The 19,826-nt window shown below is 33.0% G+C and overlaps 2 protein-coding genes across 4 annotated transcripts; both read right to left on the bottom strand.

Moving 5' to 3' along the window:
• Positions 1-5,895: 5,895 nt before the first annotated feature.
• Positions 5,896-9,892, bottom strand: LOC132029723 (carotenoid 9,10(9',10')-cleavage dioxygenase 1-like). Of its 3 annotated transcripts, none has more exons than XM_059419059.1 (12): positions 9,689-9,892; positions 9,243-9,380; positions 9,052-9,154; positions 8,188-8,450; positions 7,909-8,088; positions 7,550-7,628; positions 7,345-7,426; positions 7,207-7,269; positions 6,974-7,112; positions 6,546-6,858; positions 6,254-6,447; positions 5,896-6,134 (listed from the first exon to the last, which is right to left on the bottom strand). In XM_059419059.1, the coding sequence occupies exons 1-12, from the start codon at positions 9,791-9,793 to the stop codon at positions 6,018-6,020; spliced, it is 1,776 nt and encodes a 591-aa protein (XP_059275042.1). In that variant the 5' UTR covers positions 9,794-9,892; the 3' UTR covers positions 5,896-6,017. The 3 variants fall into 3 exon arrangements, with proteins under 3 accessions (XP_059275042.1, XP_059275041.1, XP_059275043.1); XM_059419058.1 differs by having other exon boundaries at positions 6,254-6,450; positions 9,689-9,891; XM_059419060.1 differs by lacking the exon at positions 9,243-9,380 and having other exon boundaries at positions 6,254-6,450; positions 9,689-9,891.
• A 3,625-nt stretch (positions 9,893-13,517) lies between these two features.
• Positions 13,518-18,992, bottom strand: LOC132031622 (carotenoid 9,10(9',10')-cleavage dioxygenase 1-like). The gene is made up of 13 exons (XM_059421587.1): positions 18,882-18,992; positions 18,130-18,270; positions 17,932-18,034; positions 17,111-17,376; positions 16,429-16,611; positions 16,213-16,291; positions 16,001-16,082; positions 15,844-15,906; positions 15,609-15,747; positions 14,555-14,876; positions 14,394-14,452; positions 14,110-14,265; positions 13,518-13,878 (listed from the first exon to the last, which is right to left on the bottom strand). Exons 1-13 carry the CDS (start codon positions 18,990-18,992, stop codon positions 13,768-13,770), a joined length of 1,815 nt encoding a protein of 604 aa, XP_059277570.1. The 3' UTR covers positions 13,518-13,767.
• Between the last annotated feature and the right edge of the window lie 834 nt (positions 18,993-19,826).

Raw genomic sequence — 19,826 nt, 5'->3', positions numbered from 1 at the left:
AGTCATTATGAGAAATGTTTGGTTACATTTTGTTTCCATATAGATTATGCCAAAAGAATGAAGGAGAGGTTAGCCTTAACATATACCTCTTGTAGTCAACACGCACTCAATAACGAACTCGCCTCAATTAGCACTTCCACCTCATATGTCAAGAACTATTCTTCTTCCACCTTACTTCTCTTTGAAGAAATTTCCGATTTGCTAGGATCCGGAGGAAACCGACGTGAGTATAACCTCTATGTCGTTCTTCGCATTTTTGCTTCACCGAAAGAGAATTTTTCCTTCCAAACGTTGCAGCCCTCTTAGATGTTCAATTACTCAAGTCTGAATTTAGAAATTTGATGTCAAAATCTCCACCATAAGTAGAAAAACCAGTACACGTTGATGATAAATCACTCAAGCTAATGAAGTTATATTAGGAGTCAGTATCTATATGGCTCTAAAGCATAGGTGGTTGACGGTCTTGAGCTTGGTTATGGGCTGTTGGTTGGAGTATTACCAACATGAAAACAATATTTTTCCATTAACCATTAAAAGTAAAATAAAGAGATAAGCCCCTTCTCTTACTTAAGTATTAGGAATTCCTAGTCCCCATGTATATCTTGTAATTTGTTTGGCCACCAAGCCTCGTAGGAGGTGGGACACGTGGAAGAACAATAATCTTATAATTGTAACAATAGATTCAAGAATATTCTTATTAGTTTATTAATTTCTATAATTAGCAAGACTTCCTAATATCACAATTATGAATGACCTTTATTTATAAAACAAATACATGTATACGAAATATATAAAGGAGTAAAATATGATAAAACAAATCAATGTAAAAATCTCCTCTCTGGCCTAATATTAAAAGTACAAATTTTTGTACTACAAGTTCTCAAAACTTGTAAAAAGATAACTTTCTTTTCTTACAAGAAAATAATTTCTATCTTTATAATAAAGAAAATTTCATTTATAAACTTCCTCATATCATGTGTATAATTTAAAGCATATCCGGATGTAGTAATAATAGTAACTACCCGAAATCATACTTATCCATTTAATATCTAACGGAATCAAGGTTGTCAAACTTACAGGGTCTTACATGTATAACCACATGTACGGCCTTAATCCCTTCCAACTCATATGATTTTACTACGACGCATCCTAACTTGGCGAGATGTTACATCCTTCCCCCCTTACGAACATTCATCCTCGAATGTTCAACTATAAAGGGTCAAGGGGAATCATAACAAAATCTCCCCAATAATCATCTCTGTAATCATAGTAGTATCTCGCGAACTATCATAACAATAATAATTCTTAACAAATGCAATATACCTGGGCCCTCATCGGGTTGCTGCTCTTGATCCTGCTGCCTAGTCAATGTGTCGAGTCAGACTCTGGTCTGCTAACCTGTATCTGTACTATCTATGTCTGCATAATCATATCGTCTCATATCTTATTCCTAGCACAAGAACACTCTACATTGACCTCGAAGATCTACATAGAGGTCCTACTACTACTATTACAACCTTGGTTCTTATCCTCGAAACTCCTCCCGAATTTATAACTATGGCTTCTTACTTTAACCAGACTCTTCTCTCATTTTACTTTCCCCATATTTACATGTCTATGCTTTCTTGTACTGTTTGTCGCAACTTATCTCTAGCGAATTTTTCTAATTTGATATGCCCTTGCAACTTATTGATTCATACTGCATCCTCTATTTTCATCTATCCTTGTTTTATTGTACTATTGTCCTATTAACGTAACATATCTCGATCGCTTCTCTACTCACTCTTTTTCTTTGCACATTTCAGCCCTTTTTATGCTTCATCCTCGATTCATAACCTACACATATCTACCCCTGTCATTACATACCTCCTAGGTTTCTTTTCTTATTTCGTTCTGGAACCACAAACAAGCCATTCTTAACCTTTCTTAGCTCTCGTAACTAACCCTTTCGGTTCTCGTAACTCATAGCTGAGGGATTTAGTTATAAAGATTTCATTAGCATAACTTAAATACTGAAAGCTTTTCATTCTTCTGAACATCACTAGCTTATCTTTATCTAATCCTCCTTAACATATATACAACATTACTCTAAACTCTTTTATACTTACGCTCATACCTGCGGGCATACTAGCCCTCTGGTTAACCGTAGCCTCTCTCGATACGATCATTCCTGCATCAATAGCAAACATGAGTCCTGACTCAACTTCGTACAACTTAACTTTACCGCACGATTTGGATTTGAAAGAAGGGAAACCAACTACTAAATGCCCTGTAGCTTCCTGCTTATATAACGTGGTGCACAACACGTTTATAAACAAAGTTCTACTAGACACGGCTTTGCAGACAACCCTAGGACAGACTTGCTCTGATACCACTTTGTCACACCTCACCAAGGTTGGGGTGTGACAATAGTCCCTCAGTTTTCCAATTTAAGTGTCTTATGACTGGACAAGAATTTTAAGAAATAAAGAGAGACTTTTGAATCTTTTAGTCTTTTAAATCTTGTGGCTTTATCACGTAGAATGTTGAATTTGAAAAGCTTTCACTAAATATAAATAAAATTACTCTTTCTAGAAAGATAAAAAAGAAAAGTAAAACACTTAAATTAGGACAGAGAAAGTAGGAATTTATTTTTTAAAGAATTATGATCCATTTTATTGTAACATATAATGCGTATTACTTTCTTATATAAATTATTGAATATGTAAATTGTATTTAAAAGGTAAATTGAGGTTCAAGTTGAGATAAAAAAAATGTGGGGAAAAGGTTCAAAATTTATTCTCGAACAATGTGAAATGGTCTAAATTTATCCTCTTACTAATATTTGGGGTTATACCAACCCTTGGTGTTATAAAAATGTGCTTGATTTGTCCTTGTTGACTAACGGTCAACTATTAAGACTAATTCACACTATCAATGCATTGTTCATCCGTAAATTTAAACAATTTCACATAGTTTAGAGAAAATTTGGACAATTTCACATAGTTTAGGCCTTTAGGAGCAAATTTGAATCAATTTGGACAAATCTAAGGTTTTAAGAATTTCGATTAGAACTGGAGACCCAACAGATGCTATAATTTCTCTAAACTGTCAAAACATCCAGAAAAATCTAATCCCTTATTTCCTAAATTTTTACAAACTTTATCAACCAAACATTTGAAACTACAAATTAATCAAAATGCTTCAATCGTCAATTCCATCGGAGTTACTATTCATCTTCAATTTCAGATTCCAACTAATCTTACTACCAATTTGACAAAAATGACCCATGAACTGCCCCCACCTATTGCTAAATCAACTTTTGCAGCTTTATTCAAGTTAATTACCTTTAATTTCTATGAACAATTCTACGCCAAAATGACTGACAGTTTTAGGATTGTTTAAAATCCTTACCTGGTCAAGATAAAAGTAGGGGTAACTGCATGAATAATTGTGAGACTCATTGAGGAGATCATGATAGCTCTAACAAACTAAATAATCATTCAATTTTTATATTTTATACATAAAAAAATATTTATTGGATCTTGAAATAATGTAATTTTTTAAAGATAGGATGAGAATGTCAATAAATTTTTACTATGGGCAAAATGAATGATACTATAAACCACAAACATTACTCATAATTAATTTGTGCAGTTTTTTTCTTTTTGCTTTTATGCACACACATTTTAACCGATTATATTAGCTTTTATTGAATATTTTATCATCACTCACATTTTGTGTTATTTTCTTAAGAAACACTTAATTATATAATTATATCTCGACTAAAGAAATATTTGAAGTAAAAGTTATATATTTTGTATTATCAACTCAATCAAGTTTAAAAATACTTAGCAAGTGATCATGATAGCTCTAACAAACTAAATAATCAGTATATTCCTCATTGGATCTTGAAATAATGGAGTTACACTACAAAATGAATGTGATACAAATTACTCTTGTGCATGGACAAATATCATCATCAAGTCGATGATTTTTCTAAAGATTATCAAGAAAATTCATAAATTGATCCTTCCAATTAATGGGTAATGAACAAACTGGACAAATAAACATAAACGAACTAAAAAATAATTCACAAAGAAATTACAAACTCAAAATAACTAGATTAACAAAACAGGTAGATTAACACAAGTAGTACTAGGTACTAATGTTAACTAGCTAAGAATAATCAAAGGAATGTACTAGGTAAATGTTTCATCTAACCCCATTAAAAAAAAGTGAACCTTCTCCCCTTCTCTTTCTCCAAAATTGCACCAAGATCATATGTGCACTTTCCACATGTACAACTCGAAATTTGATCATAATTAACAAGTTCTTCCAAAGTTTTGTTAATTTTTCATAGTAATCAACTATGGTCATGCCCTTTTGTTTGCACTCTACAAGTTCGGCCTTCAACAGTGGCATTCTCGCCCCATTAGAGACCGAGAAACGTTCTCCAATACTAGTCCATAAATCTTTAGCAGCCTCCATGTGTGGTATAGACGAACACAAAGTGGGCTTAATAGCATTCCAAATCCAAGAAACTAACAACGAGTTGATGGTCCACCAATCTTCAAGATCTGGAGACTTCGCATCCGATCTCCTGATCGTTCCGTCAATAAATTCGAACTTCGTCCTCGCAAGGTGGTCCTCATGGACCTTACCTATTCATCATTGTTTTCTCCTTTCAATTGCACCTGCGTTGTCAAAATCCTAGGATTGTCCTTAGATGTTATATCATACGGAGAAATAGTCTTTTGTTTGTTTGTTTAGTCAGCACTGCCGCTCCGGACGACTAAGTTGCACGGACTCTTATTTTTGCTGCCGCACCCGTCTAAACACCACACGGGTAGGGGTGCGGTGGAGGGTTTGTGTGGGATTCGGTCAATCCACATCGGATAATTTGACCAGAGTCCATGGACAAATTTGGAGGGAAAATTGAGATTTTGATTTATCAAAATAAAGAATAAAACATAATTAAGACATGAGAAATGACATACTTTCAATCTTTTTTAGCTTCTCCTCTTGGTCATGTATGCTATTTATAAATGTTTTCTTTCCGAAAGAAAGAAGGGATAATTTCTAAATTAATTATTAGCCTGTCGATTTCTTGACAATTAATTTATGTTTTCTAACGCCTATCTTGGAGAAAGAAAGATTGAATTCTACAGCATACATGTAAGTTTTCCACATGATATCTCTCAAACTTTGGAATATCTTTATAGCTCTTTTTTTATTTATTTATAATTTTGAATTTTTTTAGTCCAATCCCAGCAACCGTATCCACACCTGGATCCGTACACCCGAATTTTAAAATTTAAATTTTGCCGAATCCAACCCTCGGATCCGCATCCGTCTCGGATAACCGCACCCTAGTCTTAGCAACTTAACTCGCTGACATCGGTGACGTCTTTACGGTTGTCTCCTGCCATTGGCACGTCACTCCCAGTTCCTTATGGTTTGTCTTGACCTTGACTTTGATACCATGCTAAAATGCAAGCAAACGACAATCAAGTAGTATGGAAGAACAGGCTCGCCTTCTTCTATTGATTAACAAGAATATATATACAAGTAGTAAACCCATGTCCTAACAAATTGGAAAAGTAGACAAGCTATAAAATACATATAATATATACACGCTAGTTTACGCTAAGTTGGCCTCTGGACTTTAACTTGGCCTTAACCTGTTTTCAGACCCTTACACAGCTAATAAATATAATCACTCAAAATTCCTCCAATTGTAGCTAGTGATTGCTAAGGTTGAGTGTGATCATCAAAGGTGAAGTAACCCCTTAGATGCTCTCTCCACCCATGCGAATACCTCGGTATGTTCCGCCAGATAAGACCAGGAGCTGGTTTGGGGAATCACACGACCCTATTTATCCAGTGGGGACTTGATTATGAAATGGAATGATAGATATAATCGATATTTCATAGAAGAATGACCGAGATCATAAAATTCTTTTACACCCACACATGTTGCTGAATACATAAGGAAGTTCACACCTCCTCAAAAAATCCTATCCCGCATCTCTAACTTAGCGAGCTTGATCGCTAGGCATGAAAGCTCCATGAAATCCATAGGGCACTCTACTTGGTAATGTGATTGTGGCAACAGGTTGTTTTGCAAAACTCTTTGCATCAACTACATATACCTGCAAGAAACATTACTGTGCATATTGGAATTGGCTTTCACTTGTAAAGTACCAATCTTAACAGAGCCTACACAAGTTTGTTGGAAAGATTATATTCAGCTATAACTATGATCACTCACTTGAGATACATTTGTACTTTCATTGTGTGTGAATGTCACAACCCAACCATCATCCTCATCCGCACTTTGAATTTTTTGAACAAAGGTTGCTCCACTGCAAAAAGTACCCTTTGGGAACATGTGATACTCAGCTTTAATCAATTCCTCATCTTCTCTAAAATGAAGTTTGGCAAGCCCTCCATATTTGGCTAATCCTTCTGATCATAAGTTCAAAATATCAAGTTACAGATTCAGTAGCAATCAAAAAACCAATAAAAAATCAGGATGGTGTCAAAGGTTATATGATAGTAACCTGAAATAGAGCTAGCTTCTATATCTACCACTTGTAGATAACCAAATTTGTTTCTTAGACCAATGAACTTTTCATTGATCATAGGGAATTCCAAAGAGAACTTAGTTGTCACATTTTTCTCCTTTACTTCCCCTGTTCTCATGTTTAGTGTCCATTCACAAACATGATAAAAGAACGGTTCTTCTAAAGACGCATTATTGTTTTCTATGGAACTTGTCGCTTTAGACCCTTCAAAAAAACTCTCAAATTTGTTGACCTTGGAACTAGGTCTTGGTAATACTGATTCAAGAGCTCTGCATCCTCTTACTACCACCTTTACCAAGCAAATCAAATTAGAAATATCACATACATGAGATATTAATTGGTCAATCACTCAAATTTAAGATATTGAACATATATTTAGTACTAATAAACAGAATTAAAACTACCTCATCATTGTCTTCAAAACAATTTATTAGGTGAAATACACAACACGGTTGAACATCAAACCATTTAATGGAATTAGCATCACCATAGCGAGGCATTACTCCAATCCGCGCATATCCATCTTTATCATACTTTATTAATCTATTAACCAGAAGATACATCATAGATATAATCAAAACGATTTCATTAGATTGTAACATATCATTAATGGAACCAGAGAAATTTAAGTACTCACGATTCTCCTCTAAACAGTCGAATCATATCAATAGTTAGTGGAAAATCCATGATCACATTGTACCTATAGATAATCAGATATATAGAATTAGCAAAACATTAACTTAATAATATCAGAAGTTGAAAAAGGGGAGATTACCTTTCTGTAACTCCTATGTCATGGCAGAGGCTGCACCTATTGAACTTAAGATCCGCCTTGTGAACCATTTTCTTGCCATCAGCTAAAAGTAGGAATGAACAAATTAGCGAGCTAAACAAATTTGGCGGAAGTTTAAATTCCATTTTTAATGCTCATCCTGAATTAACATCTTCACCAGTAAAAGGAGACACTAAAAATAACATACCTGAAATGACTCCTAGCTCAAAATAAGGTTTTCTTGGATATATCCCCATTATAACAAGTTCACTAGTTCCAGGGGCTTTCTGAATAAAATAAGTTGTCAATTAAAATGCCGTTAAGATGTTTAATAATACTCTTATGCAGAGGAAGAGTCAGGATTTGAAGCTTATGGGTTCATGATTCTAGTTCGTTTAAGCTATTGAGTTCTAAACTGCATATTCAGTAAATTTCTTAAGACAAACACGATATTTGGACCAAAGCTAGTGGGTTCGGCCGAACCCGTATCCTGTATTCTAGCTCCGCCACTGCTTTTATACACACCGCACACGCATGCACACTTAGAAGTTTTAAGAACTTAATTACCTTTGGATGACTTGTGAATGGTCGATTCCAAGCTCCATTTACATTCCAATTACCCAGAGTTTCAAGGGAATGTATGTCTATCTCTTGAGGCAAATGATTTTCAGCAATAGAGTAGTATTTCTTTGAGTGCTCAAAAATATTTGTATTGCTTAGATATTTGTTTACCATGCCAAATCTCAACTGCAACACAACACCAACAAATTAAGGCTTATCCAAAGCAATATTTACAAGAAAGATTAATAATTGGAACAGTAATGGTAAGTTTGGTTAAGTACATACCCCATTCAAAATGTAAGCCAGTAAAATGGCAGGAGAATCTCCTTCAATAGCAGGAAGAAAACCAGGTCTCTTTCTATGTATTTCCATCTTGAAAGTGTCTGTTTGGACGTGTTTGTTATTGTAGAAGATATTCCAGGTCCCTCTTCTTGTTTCTCTAGTGAAGTATATAGCATGAAGCATTCCTTCTCCTTCAATCCATACGTGGCTTGATTTCCCAAATATGGACTTGGTCGATTTGAGCCCTCCAAACAGAGGATTTGAGCCTGCAAATGGAGATTATTACGTTTAGAGGTGACCAAAAAACTTACTTTGAGCATATTACTAACTTGGGTGATTTGATGTTTTTGTTGTTTGTTTTGTACCTATTATTGTTGTTGTTCGTTCAAGTTGACTTCAGATGAACTAAATCATTGCTCAAATTGATCAGTATCAGGGCAGAACCAGAGCGTCGGCTATGGGTTCGGCCGAACGCACTTGTCTTAAAAAATTTATTGTGTATGTACAAAGTAATTTAGAACCCAGTAAAAGATTAGATTTCAGAACCTACAAGCTTCAAATCTTGACTCGGCCTCTGATCAGGGTACATCAAGTAAAACAACAACACATGTTCAACAAATTAATAAAACCACTAAACTAAGTATGATTTGTTTTCTTGCAGAGCTGTCATTTTAATATGACACCAAATGAGACAGAAAGTGACTAGCAGGTTGCAACTTGTAGAATTCTATAACATGGAACATGCATATAGAAAATTAGAAATCAAACATTTTAATAAGTAAACATGTAGCGTTATTTTTTTGTATCGATAATATTCTTAACATGGAAAAAGGAAAAAGAAAATTGAATAGAAGGACAATTGCTGACCATTTCTTATGTAAACACCCTCTGGAAAATCATCTGGAATATTCCCTTGCACTGTACTTACTTGGACAGCTTCTCCAATCTCTTCCACTGGTGCAAAATTACTCTATCAAAATTAATCACATAAGTGAACATTAATTGTAGCTAATAATCAAGAATTGAGTCTGGTAGTAGTAATTAAATAATGGAAATACCTGAGATGGGAGTAATGGCTGGTCAACAAACTCAAATACAAAGTCCACAAAGGCATCTAATAATTTGAAAGAAGTCTCCTTCACAGCCTTTGGAATGTCAACAACAATTGGAAAATGCACCAACTCCCTTGATAGTGGCTATTCATCAATTCAAACGAAGCAAATTACTACTCCCTCCCGTTCAAGAAGAATGTCTACTTAGCTTTTATTTTTTAATTAAAAAATATTGTCCACTTATCAAATCATAAGCGACAAATCGCAATACCTAATTAATCAAATTAGCTATTTTTGCATAGAAGTTAATATTTTCTTTAAGGGTACGCAAATTGGCAAGGGAACACTATTTTTGAACCGGAGGGAGTATAAGCTAATTGCCTTTAGAAGTAAAGTTAATGAATATGAATGACACTAAAAACAAAATTGCACAAGGGAGAGGGAAATTTTACCTTCAATACAGAGGAAATTGAGCCTTTCAAGTCCTCAACGTTGGTTGGAATTGAAGGCCTTTGAAAAGAGCAATTTACTTTAAATGTGTAACTACAAAAGGCCATTATCAACAGTCTCTTAGTGATGATATATTAAAAAATATAAATGGCCGTTTAATTTTTTTGGCCTAAATGATGAGAGGTATTTATAGTTTGAAGGAGACTGGCGTAAACTTCGAGCATCCAATTTCTAGAATATAAGCATCTTTCGATTGGAGTTATGCAAGTCTTTTAGATTTTTCATTTTGTTTCAAAATAAATTGTGCTTTCGAATTTAAAGAAGAAATTGATCTCATTCTTTTAAAATTACCTTTATTTATATAATCAAGAATCTTTAAGTAGCTTTTCTATTTCTAAATATTTCACACTCCTAATTTTTTAGAAGTGAGCACTTTTTTAAGAGGCGTGCATAAGTTAAAAAAATCACTTATTATGAAACAGAGGGAGTATGACTTAGCTTTGGAAAATGACATTTCTCAGAATAAAAATTGATCAAATTAAAGTGGCTGTCAAGTATCAAGTACTTCATTCTTTTCTATTCATGTGATTATTTCCTTTTAAAATTTAAAAACAATTTAACTTAAATTTTTTAGTGTACCTCTAATAACAAGTTTTATAGTCACAAAAATATTATGACATGTTTAATCACAATTTTCAGAAGTATTATATCTACACAAACATTATAATATATTTAAGATCAAAAATTAAAATTTTATTTTATCTTTTTTATATTAAACAAAGTACTCGATCTAATAGATTTTACATAAATTAAAATGGAGGGAGTATTTTACTATTTACTCGTATTAGTTTAGCATGCAAGACCAGCCAACTACATGTAGCCCCTGACAACTGCATACTTTTTGGAGGCTTCTGGTTTCCAAAATGGATATATTAATCAGTACATTCCCATTATTACGAACTTATGGCTTTGTGATTAGGACAATGATCTTATCGTAACAATAATTTTGAACTTTGATGACACTAGCTAGAATCACTGGAGTATAAGACGATTCATTTGTAAGACTAAAAGAAAAAAAGTTAGCGTATGGAGAGTCGGAGTTAGGATTTGATGTTTCGAAATTTTAAGAGAATTAAAAGAGAATTTTGCTTATATAGCAAAAAAAAAAAAAAAAAAAAAAAAAAAAAAAACACTGGCGTTGGTGGATTTCAAACTCACATCTCGGGAAAAGAGAGAACTAGACTATCCTCTACTTTACCACTGTACCAATAGTTTATTTGTGTATGTGGGTTGACAAGTAAATAATATCTATCTTTATAGAATTTTTCTATTATAAATATAGGGTCTACACAAAAACTACTGGGTTCGACCGAACCCCCCTTTATCACTGTAGCTCCGCCCCTGAGCGTATGCATATACACGATGGTATAGGATAAAAAGATAAAGTAATGCGCTTTATAACAAGAAAACGTGTGATTATTTATTAATCAAGGAATAATTTCACAGACCTCCTCCGAAGTTTAAACTTATAACACATGCTTCCTTTGTGGTATTAAATATTACATAAACCTCCCTTTTTATATAAATGTTGCAAAAAAACTGTTTGTGAGCTAAACCTGGACAACTTTGCCCTTAAGCTTTACATTTTGCTTCACTTTTATTTTTCAAAAACAATTACTATGAGTGGAAATTTCACCGGGAAGAGATTTTAGTATGATTTGCTTGACTTGATAACATTTTTTTATGCCTTGCACTCGTTCTTCTGAGTTGTGACGTTTCTTCAATTTAAAAATTATTTACTTGCTCAAGACTTGGTTAGGTGATTTTGATTTTAAAGAATGAAGGAAATAACGAAAATGAAACAAAATAAAAGAACTTCCTACTCTCTTTTAAACTTATCATCTTTTTACTTATACTCATATATTTTAGCATTAGTTGTAAGTTTAATTTCATTTGTTTTGTTAATAAACCAAAACTAATTAGAATAAATTAAAGGAGTGTGATAGAATTAGAGTCGTATCTAGTTGAATACATGAATATAGTTTGTTTATATAAAAGAATATAATTAAAGTATATATTACGAATTTTTTTAATGAAGAATAGAGGTTTACATAAAAATTTACTTTCAAGAAATAAGCTGAATTAAATCTATTCATCCCTCGATAAAATTTAAATAAATAAATATTTTTCTTACACAAATTAGTAGAAACATAAAATTACACACTAAGGGGCAAACTTGTCCATTTCAAGTCAAAATATAATTATGTTACGTTATATAGGGAGTCCGGAACCTAAATGACTCCCAAAAAAAAAAAAAGGAAAGTGACCAAAGTACATCATAAAAAAAGTGAGTGACCAAAGGACCTTTAACGCACTTTTTTTTATGCGTTATAGTTGACTAGGCTAACGGCCCCGTTAAACCCATTACCCAAGCTTTAAAAAAATTTTAAAAATAAAAATATTTGAATAATGGAGAAAAAATTGTGTTGTGCAAAGTAGTTTTTTTTGTGCTTTGTTGTACATTGCACAATCTGACAAATATTAATGTCATTCCTAGTTCAAACCAAAAACCCCTCAATGAAACTTTCACATGACAGTTATAGCCGATTGATTAAGCCCAAAAAATAAATTGATAGTTTAAATTGAGAATCGAACTTGAATATTATCGGATTTTGTAGATTATCGGTTTAAATTAAAAACTAAATTTGTTTTGGGCTGCTAAGCCTGGTCTCATGTCACACTTAGCCATCTTCATACTCGTTCCGCTAAATCGTTGGCTGTGATACCAGTTGTTGGGCTAAAATGGTCCAAGATACTCTTAATTACATAATGTGATATTGTCCGCTTTAAACAAGCCCACAAGGTTTTTCCCCAAAAGGCCTCACATTAGTAAGAGTATCTAACACCTTATAAGTATGCCCTGATACCAAGAATTATTGGTTTTTTGGGCTTTTTCTCTTCTTATATGGATAAATAAAATACCTTTTGGACCTAACCCACTTTTCTCTATACCCCACTAATATTAAGGACATATAACTATGACCTATATTAGGTCTTAAAGACAACAAGAGAGAAAAAGAGAGGTGCAGCCAGTTTTGAAGCCTCGAGAAAGAAAAAGTTGTGTTCTTTTGTTCCATAAAATATCTGCTTAGGCAGCTCGCTTCAAATTACGTTTTTCGATTCGTTAACCGTTGGATTGTTCTCAAATTTGAACTGGGGGTTCTCAATATCTGGTTCTTGGATTTCAATGGTGGAGATCGAATTTTGTGGTCTGTAGCTTCAGTTTTGGAGGCACGAACAATAGCTCGTTTTGGGGGTGATTTCTCTCCTTTCTTCACTAATTTTGGTGCAATCTTTTATGTATTGTTATTTCGTGTTTGGCGTTGATCTTGTAGCCATAACATTATTGTAACTCTCATTGATTTTAATGTGGGTCGGAGGTCCCGCGGTTGTTTCCTCTTTACATTGAAGGGGTTTTTCCACGTAAATTTGATGTCTCTTGCATTTGGTTTATTTTGCTTGCTTTAGTATTTTATTGTTGGTATAGCTGCTGACTATATATCCGTTTGTGCTTGAAATTGATTTGTTCCTCTTGTTCAAATAGTGTGGGAAGTTTTGATTTGGGTATTTCTTCAGCTATTACCTTGTCGTGCAATTTGATTATTGTTTGTTTCCTCCCAACAATTTGGACGCAAATTATTTAAACATAAAACATGAGAATGAATTTTAAAGCCAAATGAATAATAATGAAATTAAACCATAAGTACTAAATTATATTCCATTATATATTTGAATTACATATATTAAAATTCTTAATCATATATGCTTTACATCACTAAAGGCTTTTCAGTTACAATGTGGTTAGAAGTATAATTATATTACATCATATAAAGAAGTAGTAAAAATTTTTACTATAACTTACAATCTTAGCATCTACCTACAGAAAGATTCGTCATGGCTATGAGCCTATGAACAAATTAAAAATCTATGTGGACTTTCACATAATTTATTATTGTGAGCATTTTTTTCCGTACATTTAATAATGGTTCTTATATTCATTGCTTTTGTGTGTTTGCACATACTAAGACGCTAATGGCATGAAAGCTCCATGAAATCCATATGGCACCCTACTAGGTAAAGTGATAATAGCAATTGGCTCTTCTGTAAATTTTTTTGCATCAATTATACAAACCTGCAAGAAATAAATAGGTGTGCATTAGCTTTTCGCTCTCAATCAAAAGCGGATCAAAGATTTAAATTTAACTAGTTAATTCTTATTTTATAGTTGTGACATTGAAGTAATTTTACTTTTAAAATTATGCATTTAAATTTAATATTTATTAAAATTTAGTAATTGGTAAGCTACAACAACGTAACCTACCAACTACAAAAATGCAAAAAAAAAAAAAAAGATTTTACTTACTTGAGAAATATTTTCATTTTCGTTATGCGTAAATGTGATGATCCAACCATCGTCTTCATCGATGCCTCCAGGTTTTTGAACAAAGGAAGCTCCAGAACAAAATGTATTCTTTGGGAACATGTGATATTCAGCTTTAATCAATTCATCTTCTTCATCCTATATATTTCCCAAATTCCAAGGTGAAAAAAATTGGCCACGTAAAAAAGATTAGTATATGAAAGAACAACTTAGCTCTTTTTTTTTTTTTAATTTTTCTATATTGTATACTATACATAATTAATTACCGTAAAGATTTTCTTTTCTTCAAAATGAAGCTTGGCTAGCCCTCCAAATCTCGTATATCCTGTTAAAATATTTTAGTATAATGAGTCAATCACAAGCTCTAATTATTTGCAAGAAAAGTGACAAAGAATGTTAAAATTTTGTACATATATAGTTTATTTACCTGAGCCAGACACCTCTGCCAACTCAACAACTTGTAGATAGGCAAATTTATTTCTAGATCCAATGAACTTTTCATTGATGATAGGGAATTCCATTGCAAACTCATCTCCAGAGAGATTTTTCTTCTCTCTAACCTCTCCTGTTTTCATGTTCAATCTCCATTCACAAACACGAGGAAAAGTTGATTCTTTTGTGAATTCATTATCGTCATTTGTGAAACTTGTTTCCTTTTTAAACCATTTGAAGAACTTCCCAAAGTGGTTGACGCTAGATCTAGGTCCTGGTATAACCGATTGACGAGCTCTACATGCTCTCACCACCACCTTTGCAGATTAAAGAACATTTCGATTAAATATTGTAATTGGTCCATGTAAAACAAAATGAAACATGATTTAAATTAAATACATTTATAGCTCTAATTTAATTTTTACATTATCAGTATATATAACTTAACCCTTAACCCTGATGTAAAGACTATTTGCCTTATTTTTTGCATTGATAAAAATATGCATGCAGCTATTGTTTATAGAAAATGATATTAATTTATCATGATTAGGTTATAAAATAAGTATTAAAAAGGTGTATTAATTAATTATGATTTAGTAATAATAGTATATCTTTATATATGTGTGTGTGTCACACACACACATTCATTGGGTTGATTTGATAAATACCGAGTGCGATAAGTTTTTATCTTTTGCATTATTAATCCCACTTGTTGTGAGTAATCTCATGCATGGAGTTTAAGTTCTACACTGACCATATATAGATTCTTTAAACCATCATATCAATTTGATCTATAACAAGAAGTAATTATTTATAATAAGTCTGATATGTTAATCTGAAAATAAAGTAATAATATGCTATAACTAATCAATTTACATTGGTGTGGTATAAAAAAAAATTTACACCACCAATATATATCATTTAAATTCCATTACATATATACTTGTCAGGTGGCCTGAAATCGTGTAATTTCGTTAACAATGAATATATAGACATTAAAACACAATAAAACATCTTGATCTATCAAAATAAAAAGAGTATGTGCGTACCTCATCATTATCTTCAAAGGAGTTAATGACGTGAAATACACAACAAGGGTCGACCTCAAACCATTTGATGGAATTGGCATCACCATACCGTGGCATTATGCCAATTCTTGCATATCCATCTTTTTCAAACTTCATTAACCTACATAACCATAATATCTATCGGATTAATTCAAAATACACTAGGTTAGATTGTCATTAAATCCATGAAAATCTCAAGTGAAAATATTATACTCACTGGTCCCCGAGAACAACCCGACTTATGTCAATAGTTAGCGGGAAATTCATGATCACATTGTATCTACACGTTTGACATGGTACCAAGTTAGCTACAGATAACAAAAAATTACGTACCATAAAAGTAGGTTAAAATAGCAAATGAGTAATTATCTTACCTTTGTGTAACTCCTATTTCATGGCAAACAGTACACCTGTCAAACTTGAGATCCGCTTTGTGAATCATTCTCTTTCCATCGGCTGAAAGGGGTAAAGAAACTTAGTACTTATATATATAGGTGCCTTGTCCGAAATCTTAATTATTAACAAATTATCTCCAATCAAAGAATTAGAAGAAGGTAAAACATATATAGATAAATAAGGTACGTACCTGAAATAACACCAAGTTCAAAATAAGGCTTTTTTGCATCAATACCAATTATAACTAGTTCTCCGGTGCCAGGTGCTTTCTGTGTAATGTAATTTAAGAAAGCCACAAAAAGAAAATGATTAAATAAAGATTAAAAGATATAGTACTATATATAACTTGTAAGAAGTATGTTCATTTTCTTTAAGATTTTGTAAATTAATTACTTATGTAACGTACCTTTGGGTGGCTTGTAAAGGGTCTATTCCAAGATCCACTAGCAGCATTCCAATTCCCCAGAGTTTGTAGGGAATTTATGTCGATCTCTTGAGGCATATGGTCCTCAGCAATTGAGTAGTATTTGTTTGCATGTTCAAACACATTAGTATTGCTCAGGTATTTGTTTATCACGCCAAATCTCAACTGCAACACAACAAAAACACTACTTAAAATCTAACCTAATTTTCATGATTAAATTAAATTCCTAAATTTAGAAGGCGTTTGGCCATAGAAACCAAAAACTTTTTTATTTTTTTTGGACTTTTGGAGTTGGAGTTGTGTTTGGCCATAGTTTTTGAAATAGTTTTTTTTTTGTTTTTTTGTTGAAATGTGCTTGTTTTAGTTGTGAAAAAGGTGAAAAACTTCAAAAACAAGTTTTTCAAATTCCAAGTTGTATTTGGAATTTTCATGGCCAAACACTAATTTTTGAAAAAAGTGAAGAAAAAAAAATCCGGAAAAAAGTGAATAATTCTTATGGCCAAACGGGTACTTAGTATCATATGTTTAAATAATATTTGATGTCCAAATTATAGTCAGATCAAGAATTTGAAATTTATGAGTTCCCTAACGGGGCTTCTAGGTCTGCTCGTGGTCCAAATTGACTATATATAGTATACGTAGGTTTTGTTGGAGTAGTACATACCACATTTAGAAGGTAAGCGAACAGTACAGCAGGAGAATCGCCTTGAATAGCAGGGAGAAAACCGGGTTTATTTCTATCTTTTTCCATATTGTAAGTATCTGTCTGGACATGTTTGTTCTTGTACAACATATTCCAGCTGCCACTATTTCTTCTATCTTTCTTCAAATGTAGGGCATGGAGCATTCCCTCTCCCTCAACCCACATGTGGCTAGATTCCCCAAATACACATCTTGTCGATTTCAATCCTCCAAACAGTGGGTTTGGCCCTGCAATAATATATAGTGCTCCACATTATTTGTAAGTTGGCCCCTTTGGGCATGCATGAATCGATATTTCCAAATATTGAGTTTCAATATTTGATTTTCACTAACAAATTTTCATTTATTTTTTATTTTTTATTTTTTATTTTTTATTTCCAAGTGAAGTTTATGTCCAACAAAATTTCAATTTTTCCACAAAAAGAATTTGAACTTCAACTGTAAATACTTTTTATTTTCAATTTTAACTCAAATATATTATTGTCCAGACGCTTTTATTTTTTGTAGAATTTAAGTTCTACATACCTAAGGATTGACCACTTCATGTAGGTTTAAGTAAACTCTTTATTTTTTTCATAAATGGCATTGTCAATCCATACAAACACATGCTAAGTTACTTGGATTCTCTAAAAATGATATCGCACCCGTATTGGATCCTCCAAAAATACACTATTTTTTTAGGATCCGACACGCACCTGTCAATATATTTGAAGAGTCCGAGCAATATAGAAGACAGGAGTACGTATGTCGTTTCGACATAGAATAAATCTAAAGATTACATACCGTTTCTTATGTAAACGCCCTCTGGAAAATCATCCGGAATTTTTCCTTCAACTATTCTTACTGTTGTAGCTTCTCCAATCTCTTCCACTGGGGCAAAATTACTCTGTCAAAATTAATACATTAGTGCTCAAAAGCATGTAAAAGAAAGAAACTACAATTTGGTCTTTTTTCCTTTTTAAAGCGATGTTGGAAAATTACCTGAGATGGGAGCAATGGTTGGTCAACGAATTCATACATGAAGTCAACCAAACCGTCCAATAATTTGAACGAAGTCTCCTTTATAGCTTTTGGAATGTCCACTGAAATATTTGGAAACTGGTCCAAGTCCCTCAACAATGGCTGTTCAAATCCAAATGATGCAAGTTATGGATTGTCCTCTAACAACTTAGATGATTAATTTTGATAATAATAATAATAATGATCCGTAATTAGCAAATTACACAAATTAATACGCTTTTGTATCTGTAGAAAGCATGTAAGTGGGGTGGGGGTTCGGGCGAGGTATTAACTTTAAACTTCATAGTTCACTCTATTATATACGTAGATATGAACACACAATGCGCGTGCACACACATCTACATTATAGTCGCATCTAAGGGTAGTGTCACGACGCAAAACCATAATACCTATTGTTTGGTTTCGCCCAACAGGCCACATGGATATGTCTCTTGGGTTACGCCATCATCAAGCGTGCGTCAATGTGAACTTGTGTTATCCCTTATAAAACTCTTCAATCACTTTCCTTTCCTATTCTAATATGGGATTCGCCTAGAATATCAAGTACACTCTTTCAAAGCTTGTCAGCCAAAGGCCTCTAGTCCTTCTCTATTTGTTTATTATTTTAAAAGAAGTTTTTAGTTTTTTTTTTTTTCCAAAAGATTTCTTTTTGAAGAAAGGCTTTGAGCGAGGGTGTTTTAAACAAAATATTGCACTAAAGGAGGATAGTTTACCTTTAAACTAGAGGATAATGGGTTCCTCGAGTGCTTAAGATTGGCTGGAAGGGAAGGCCTCTGCAAAGAGCATTTGGTCACTTGAAGTAATGCACAACTATTAGCAGCCATCTCTCTCTTTTAAGCTAGAAATTGGAAAAATGCAACACTATTCGTCTATAGTGTTGTGCTGAATGCTGATGTATGTGCAAAGTGGCAACCTTAAACAAAAAAAGTAGATAATATGTTGAAGTTTGAAGTTAGAGATATTTATAGAGATAAGAGCATGTAATAGAGTTAGAAGTTTCAAATAGGGAACTAACATTATATACGACCAGTTTATACATATTTTGATATACTATGTCTAGACAAATTAAAGGTCTACTAATTAACGTAGATATATGGCAAGTAGGCAACTACCTTATATCCTTCCGAGTCAAGAAGACAAGCTTGTTTATGGACCACCGCACCTTGAACATCTCAGCTTTGTTACCAACTTTTTTTTTTTTTTTTTTTTTTTTTGAAGGTGATGATTTTCAGCTTGTGCAAAACTGTATAGAGTTTATCTCATGTTATAAATGGAGGTCAGGTCTTGCCCCTTGTTAAAATTGTAGGTTTCATATTGGCGGTAATAAAATCGCGACTTAAAATTAGAAAACAAAATTAATATGCCCAGTTGAGTGTCTCTGTGTGTATATTATTTTCATTCGATGTCTGGTATCTGATTTAGTGTTTCTTTAATGGTAATCAACTATTAAAACTTTTAACCTAGAACATATAAGCCAATATATAACTCCAATATTGTATGTGCGCTTTTTGGAGGCACAGTAGTACTAATACGGTAACTTTGGAATTTTTGTGTATATACGCAATTATCGAGTGGCTGGTGGAAATTAGTAGGGTACAAGTTTAGCAATCTTTATCAATGATTAGCGTGGACAAACTGTCAGTTGTCTTTTCAACGGC

Source organism: Lycium ferocissimum, chromosome 9 (assembly GCF_029784015.1).
Source record: "Lycium ferocissimum isolate CSIRO_LF1 chromosome 9, AGI_CSIRO_Lferr_CH_V1, whole genome shotgun sequence".
NCBI classification, from domain to species: domain Eukaryota; kingdom Viridiplantae; phylum Streptophyta; class Magnoliopsida; order Solanales; family Solanaceae; genus Lycium; species Lycium ferocissimum.
This window is presented reverse-complemented; position numbering and strand designations above follow the sequence as displayed.

Coding starts and splice junctions, on each gene's coding strand:
- LOC132031622 (XM_059421587.1), bottom strand. CDS start 18,992: ATGGCTGCTAATAGTTGTGCATTACTTCAAGTGACCAAATGCTCTTTG. Junction 18,035..18,129: donor AACCATTGCTCCCATCTCAG/GTAATTTTCCAA, acceptor TAATTTTGACAG/AGTAATTTTGCCCCAGTGGA. Junction 14,266..14,393: donor AAGAAAAGAAAATCTTTACG/GTAATTAATTAT, acceptor GGAAATATATAG/GATGAAGAAGATGAATTGAT.
- LOC132029723 (XM_059419058.1), bottom strand. CDS start 9,793: ATGGCCTTTTGTAGTTACACATTTAAAGTAAATTGCTCTTTTCAAAGG. Junction 8,451..9,051: donor GGGTGTTTACATAAGAAATG/GTCAGCAATTGT, acceptor CTCCATTTGCAG/GCTCAAATCCTCTGTTTGGA. Junction 7,629..7,908: donor CATTCACAAGTCATCCAAAG/GTAATTAAGTTC, acceptor TATTTTATTCAG/AAAGCCCCTGGAACTAGTGA.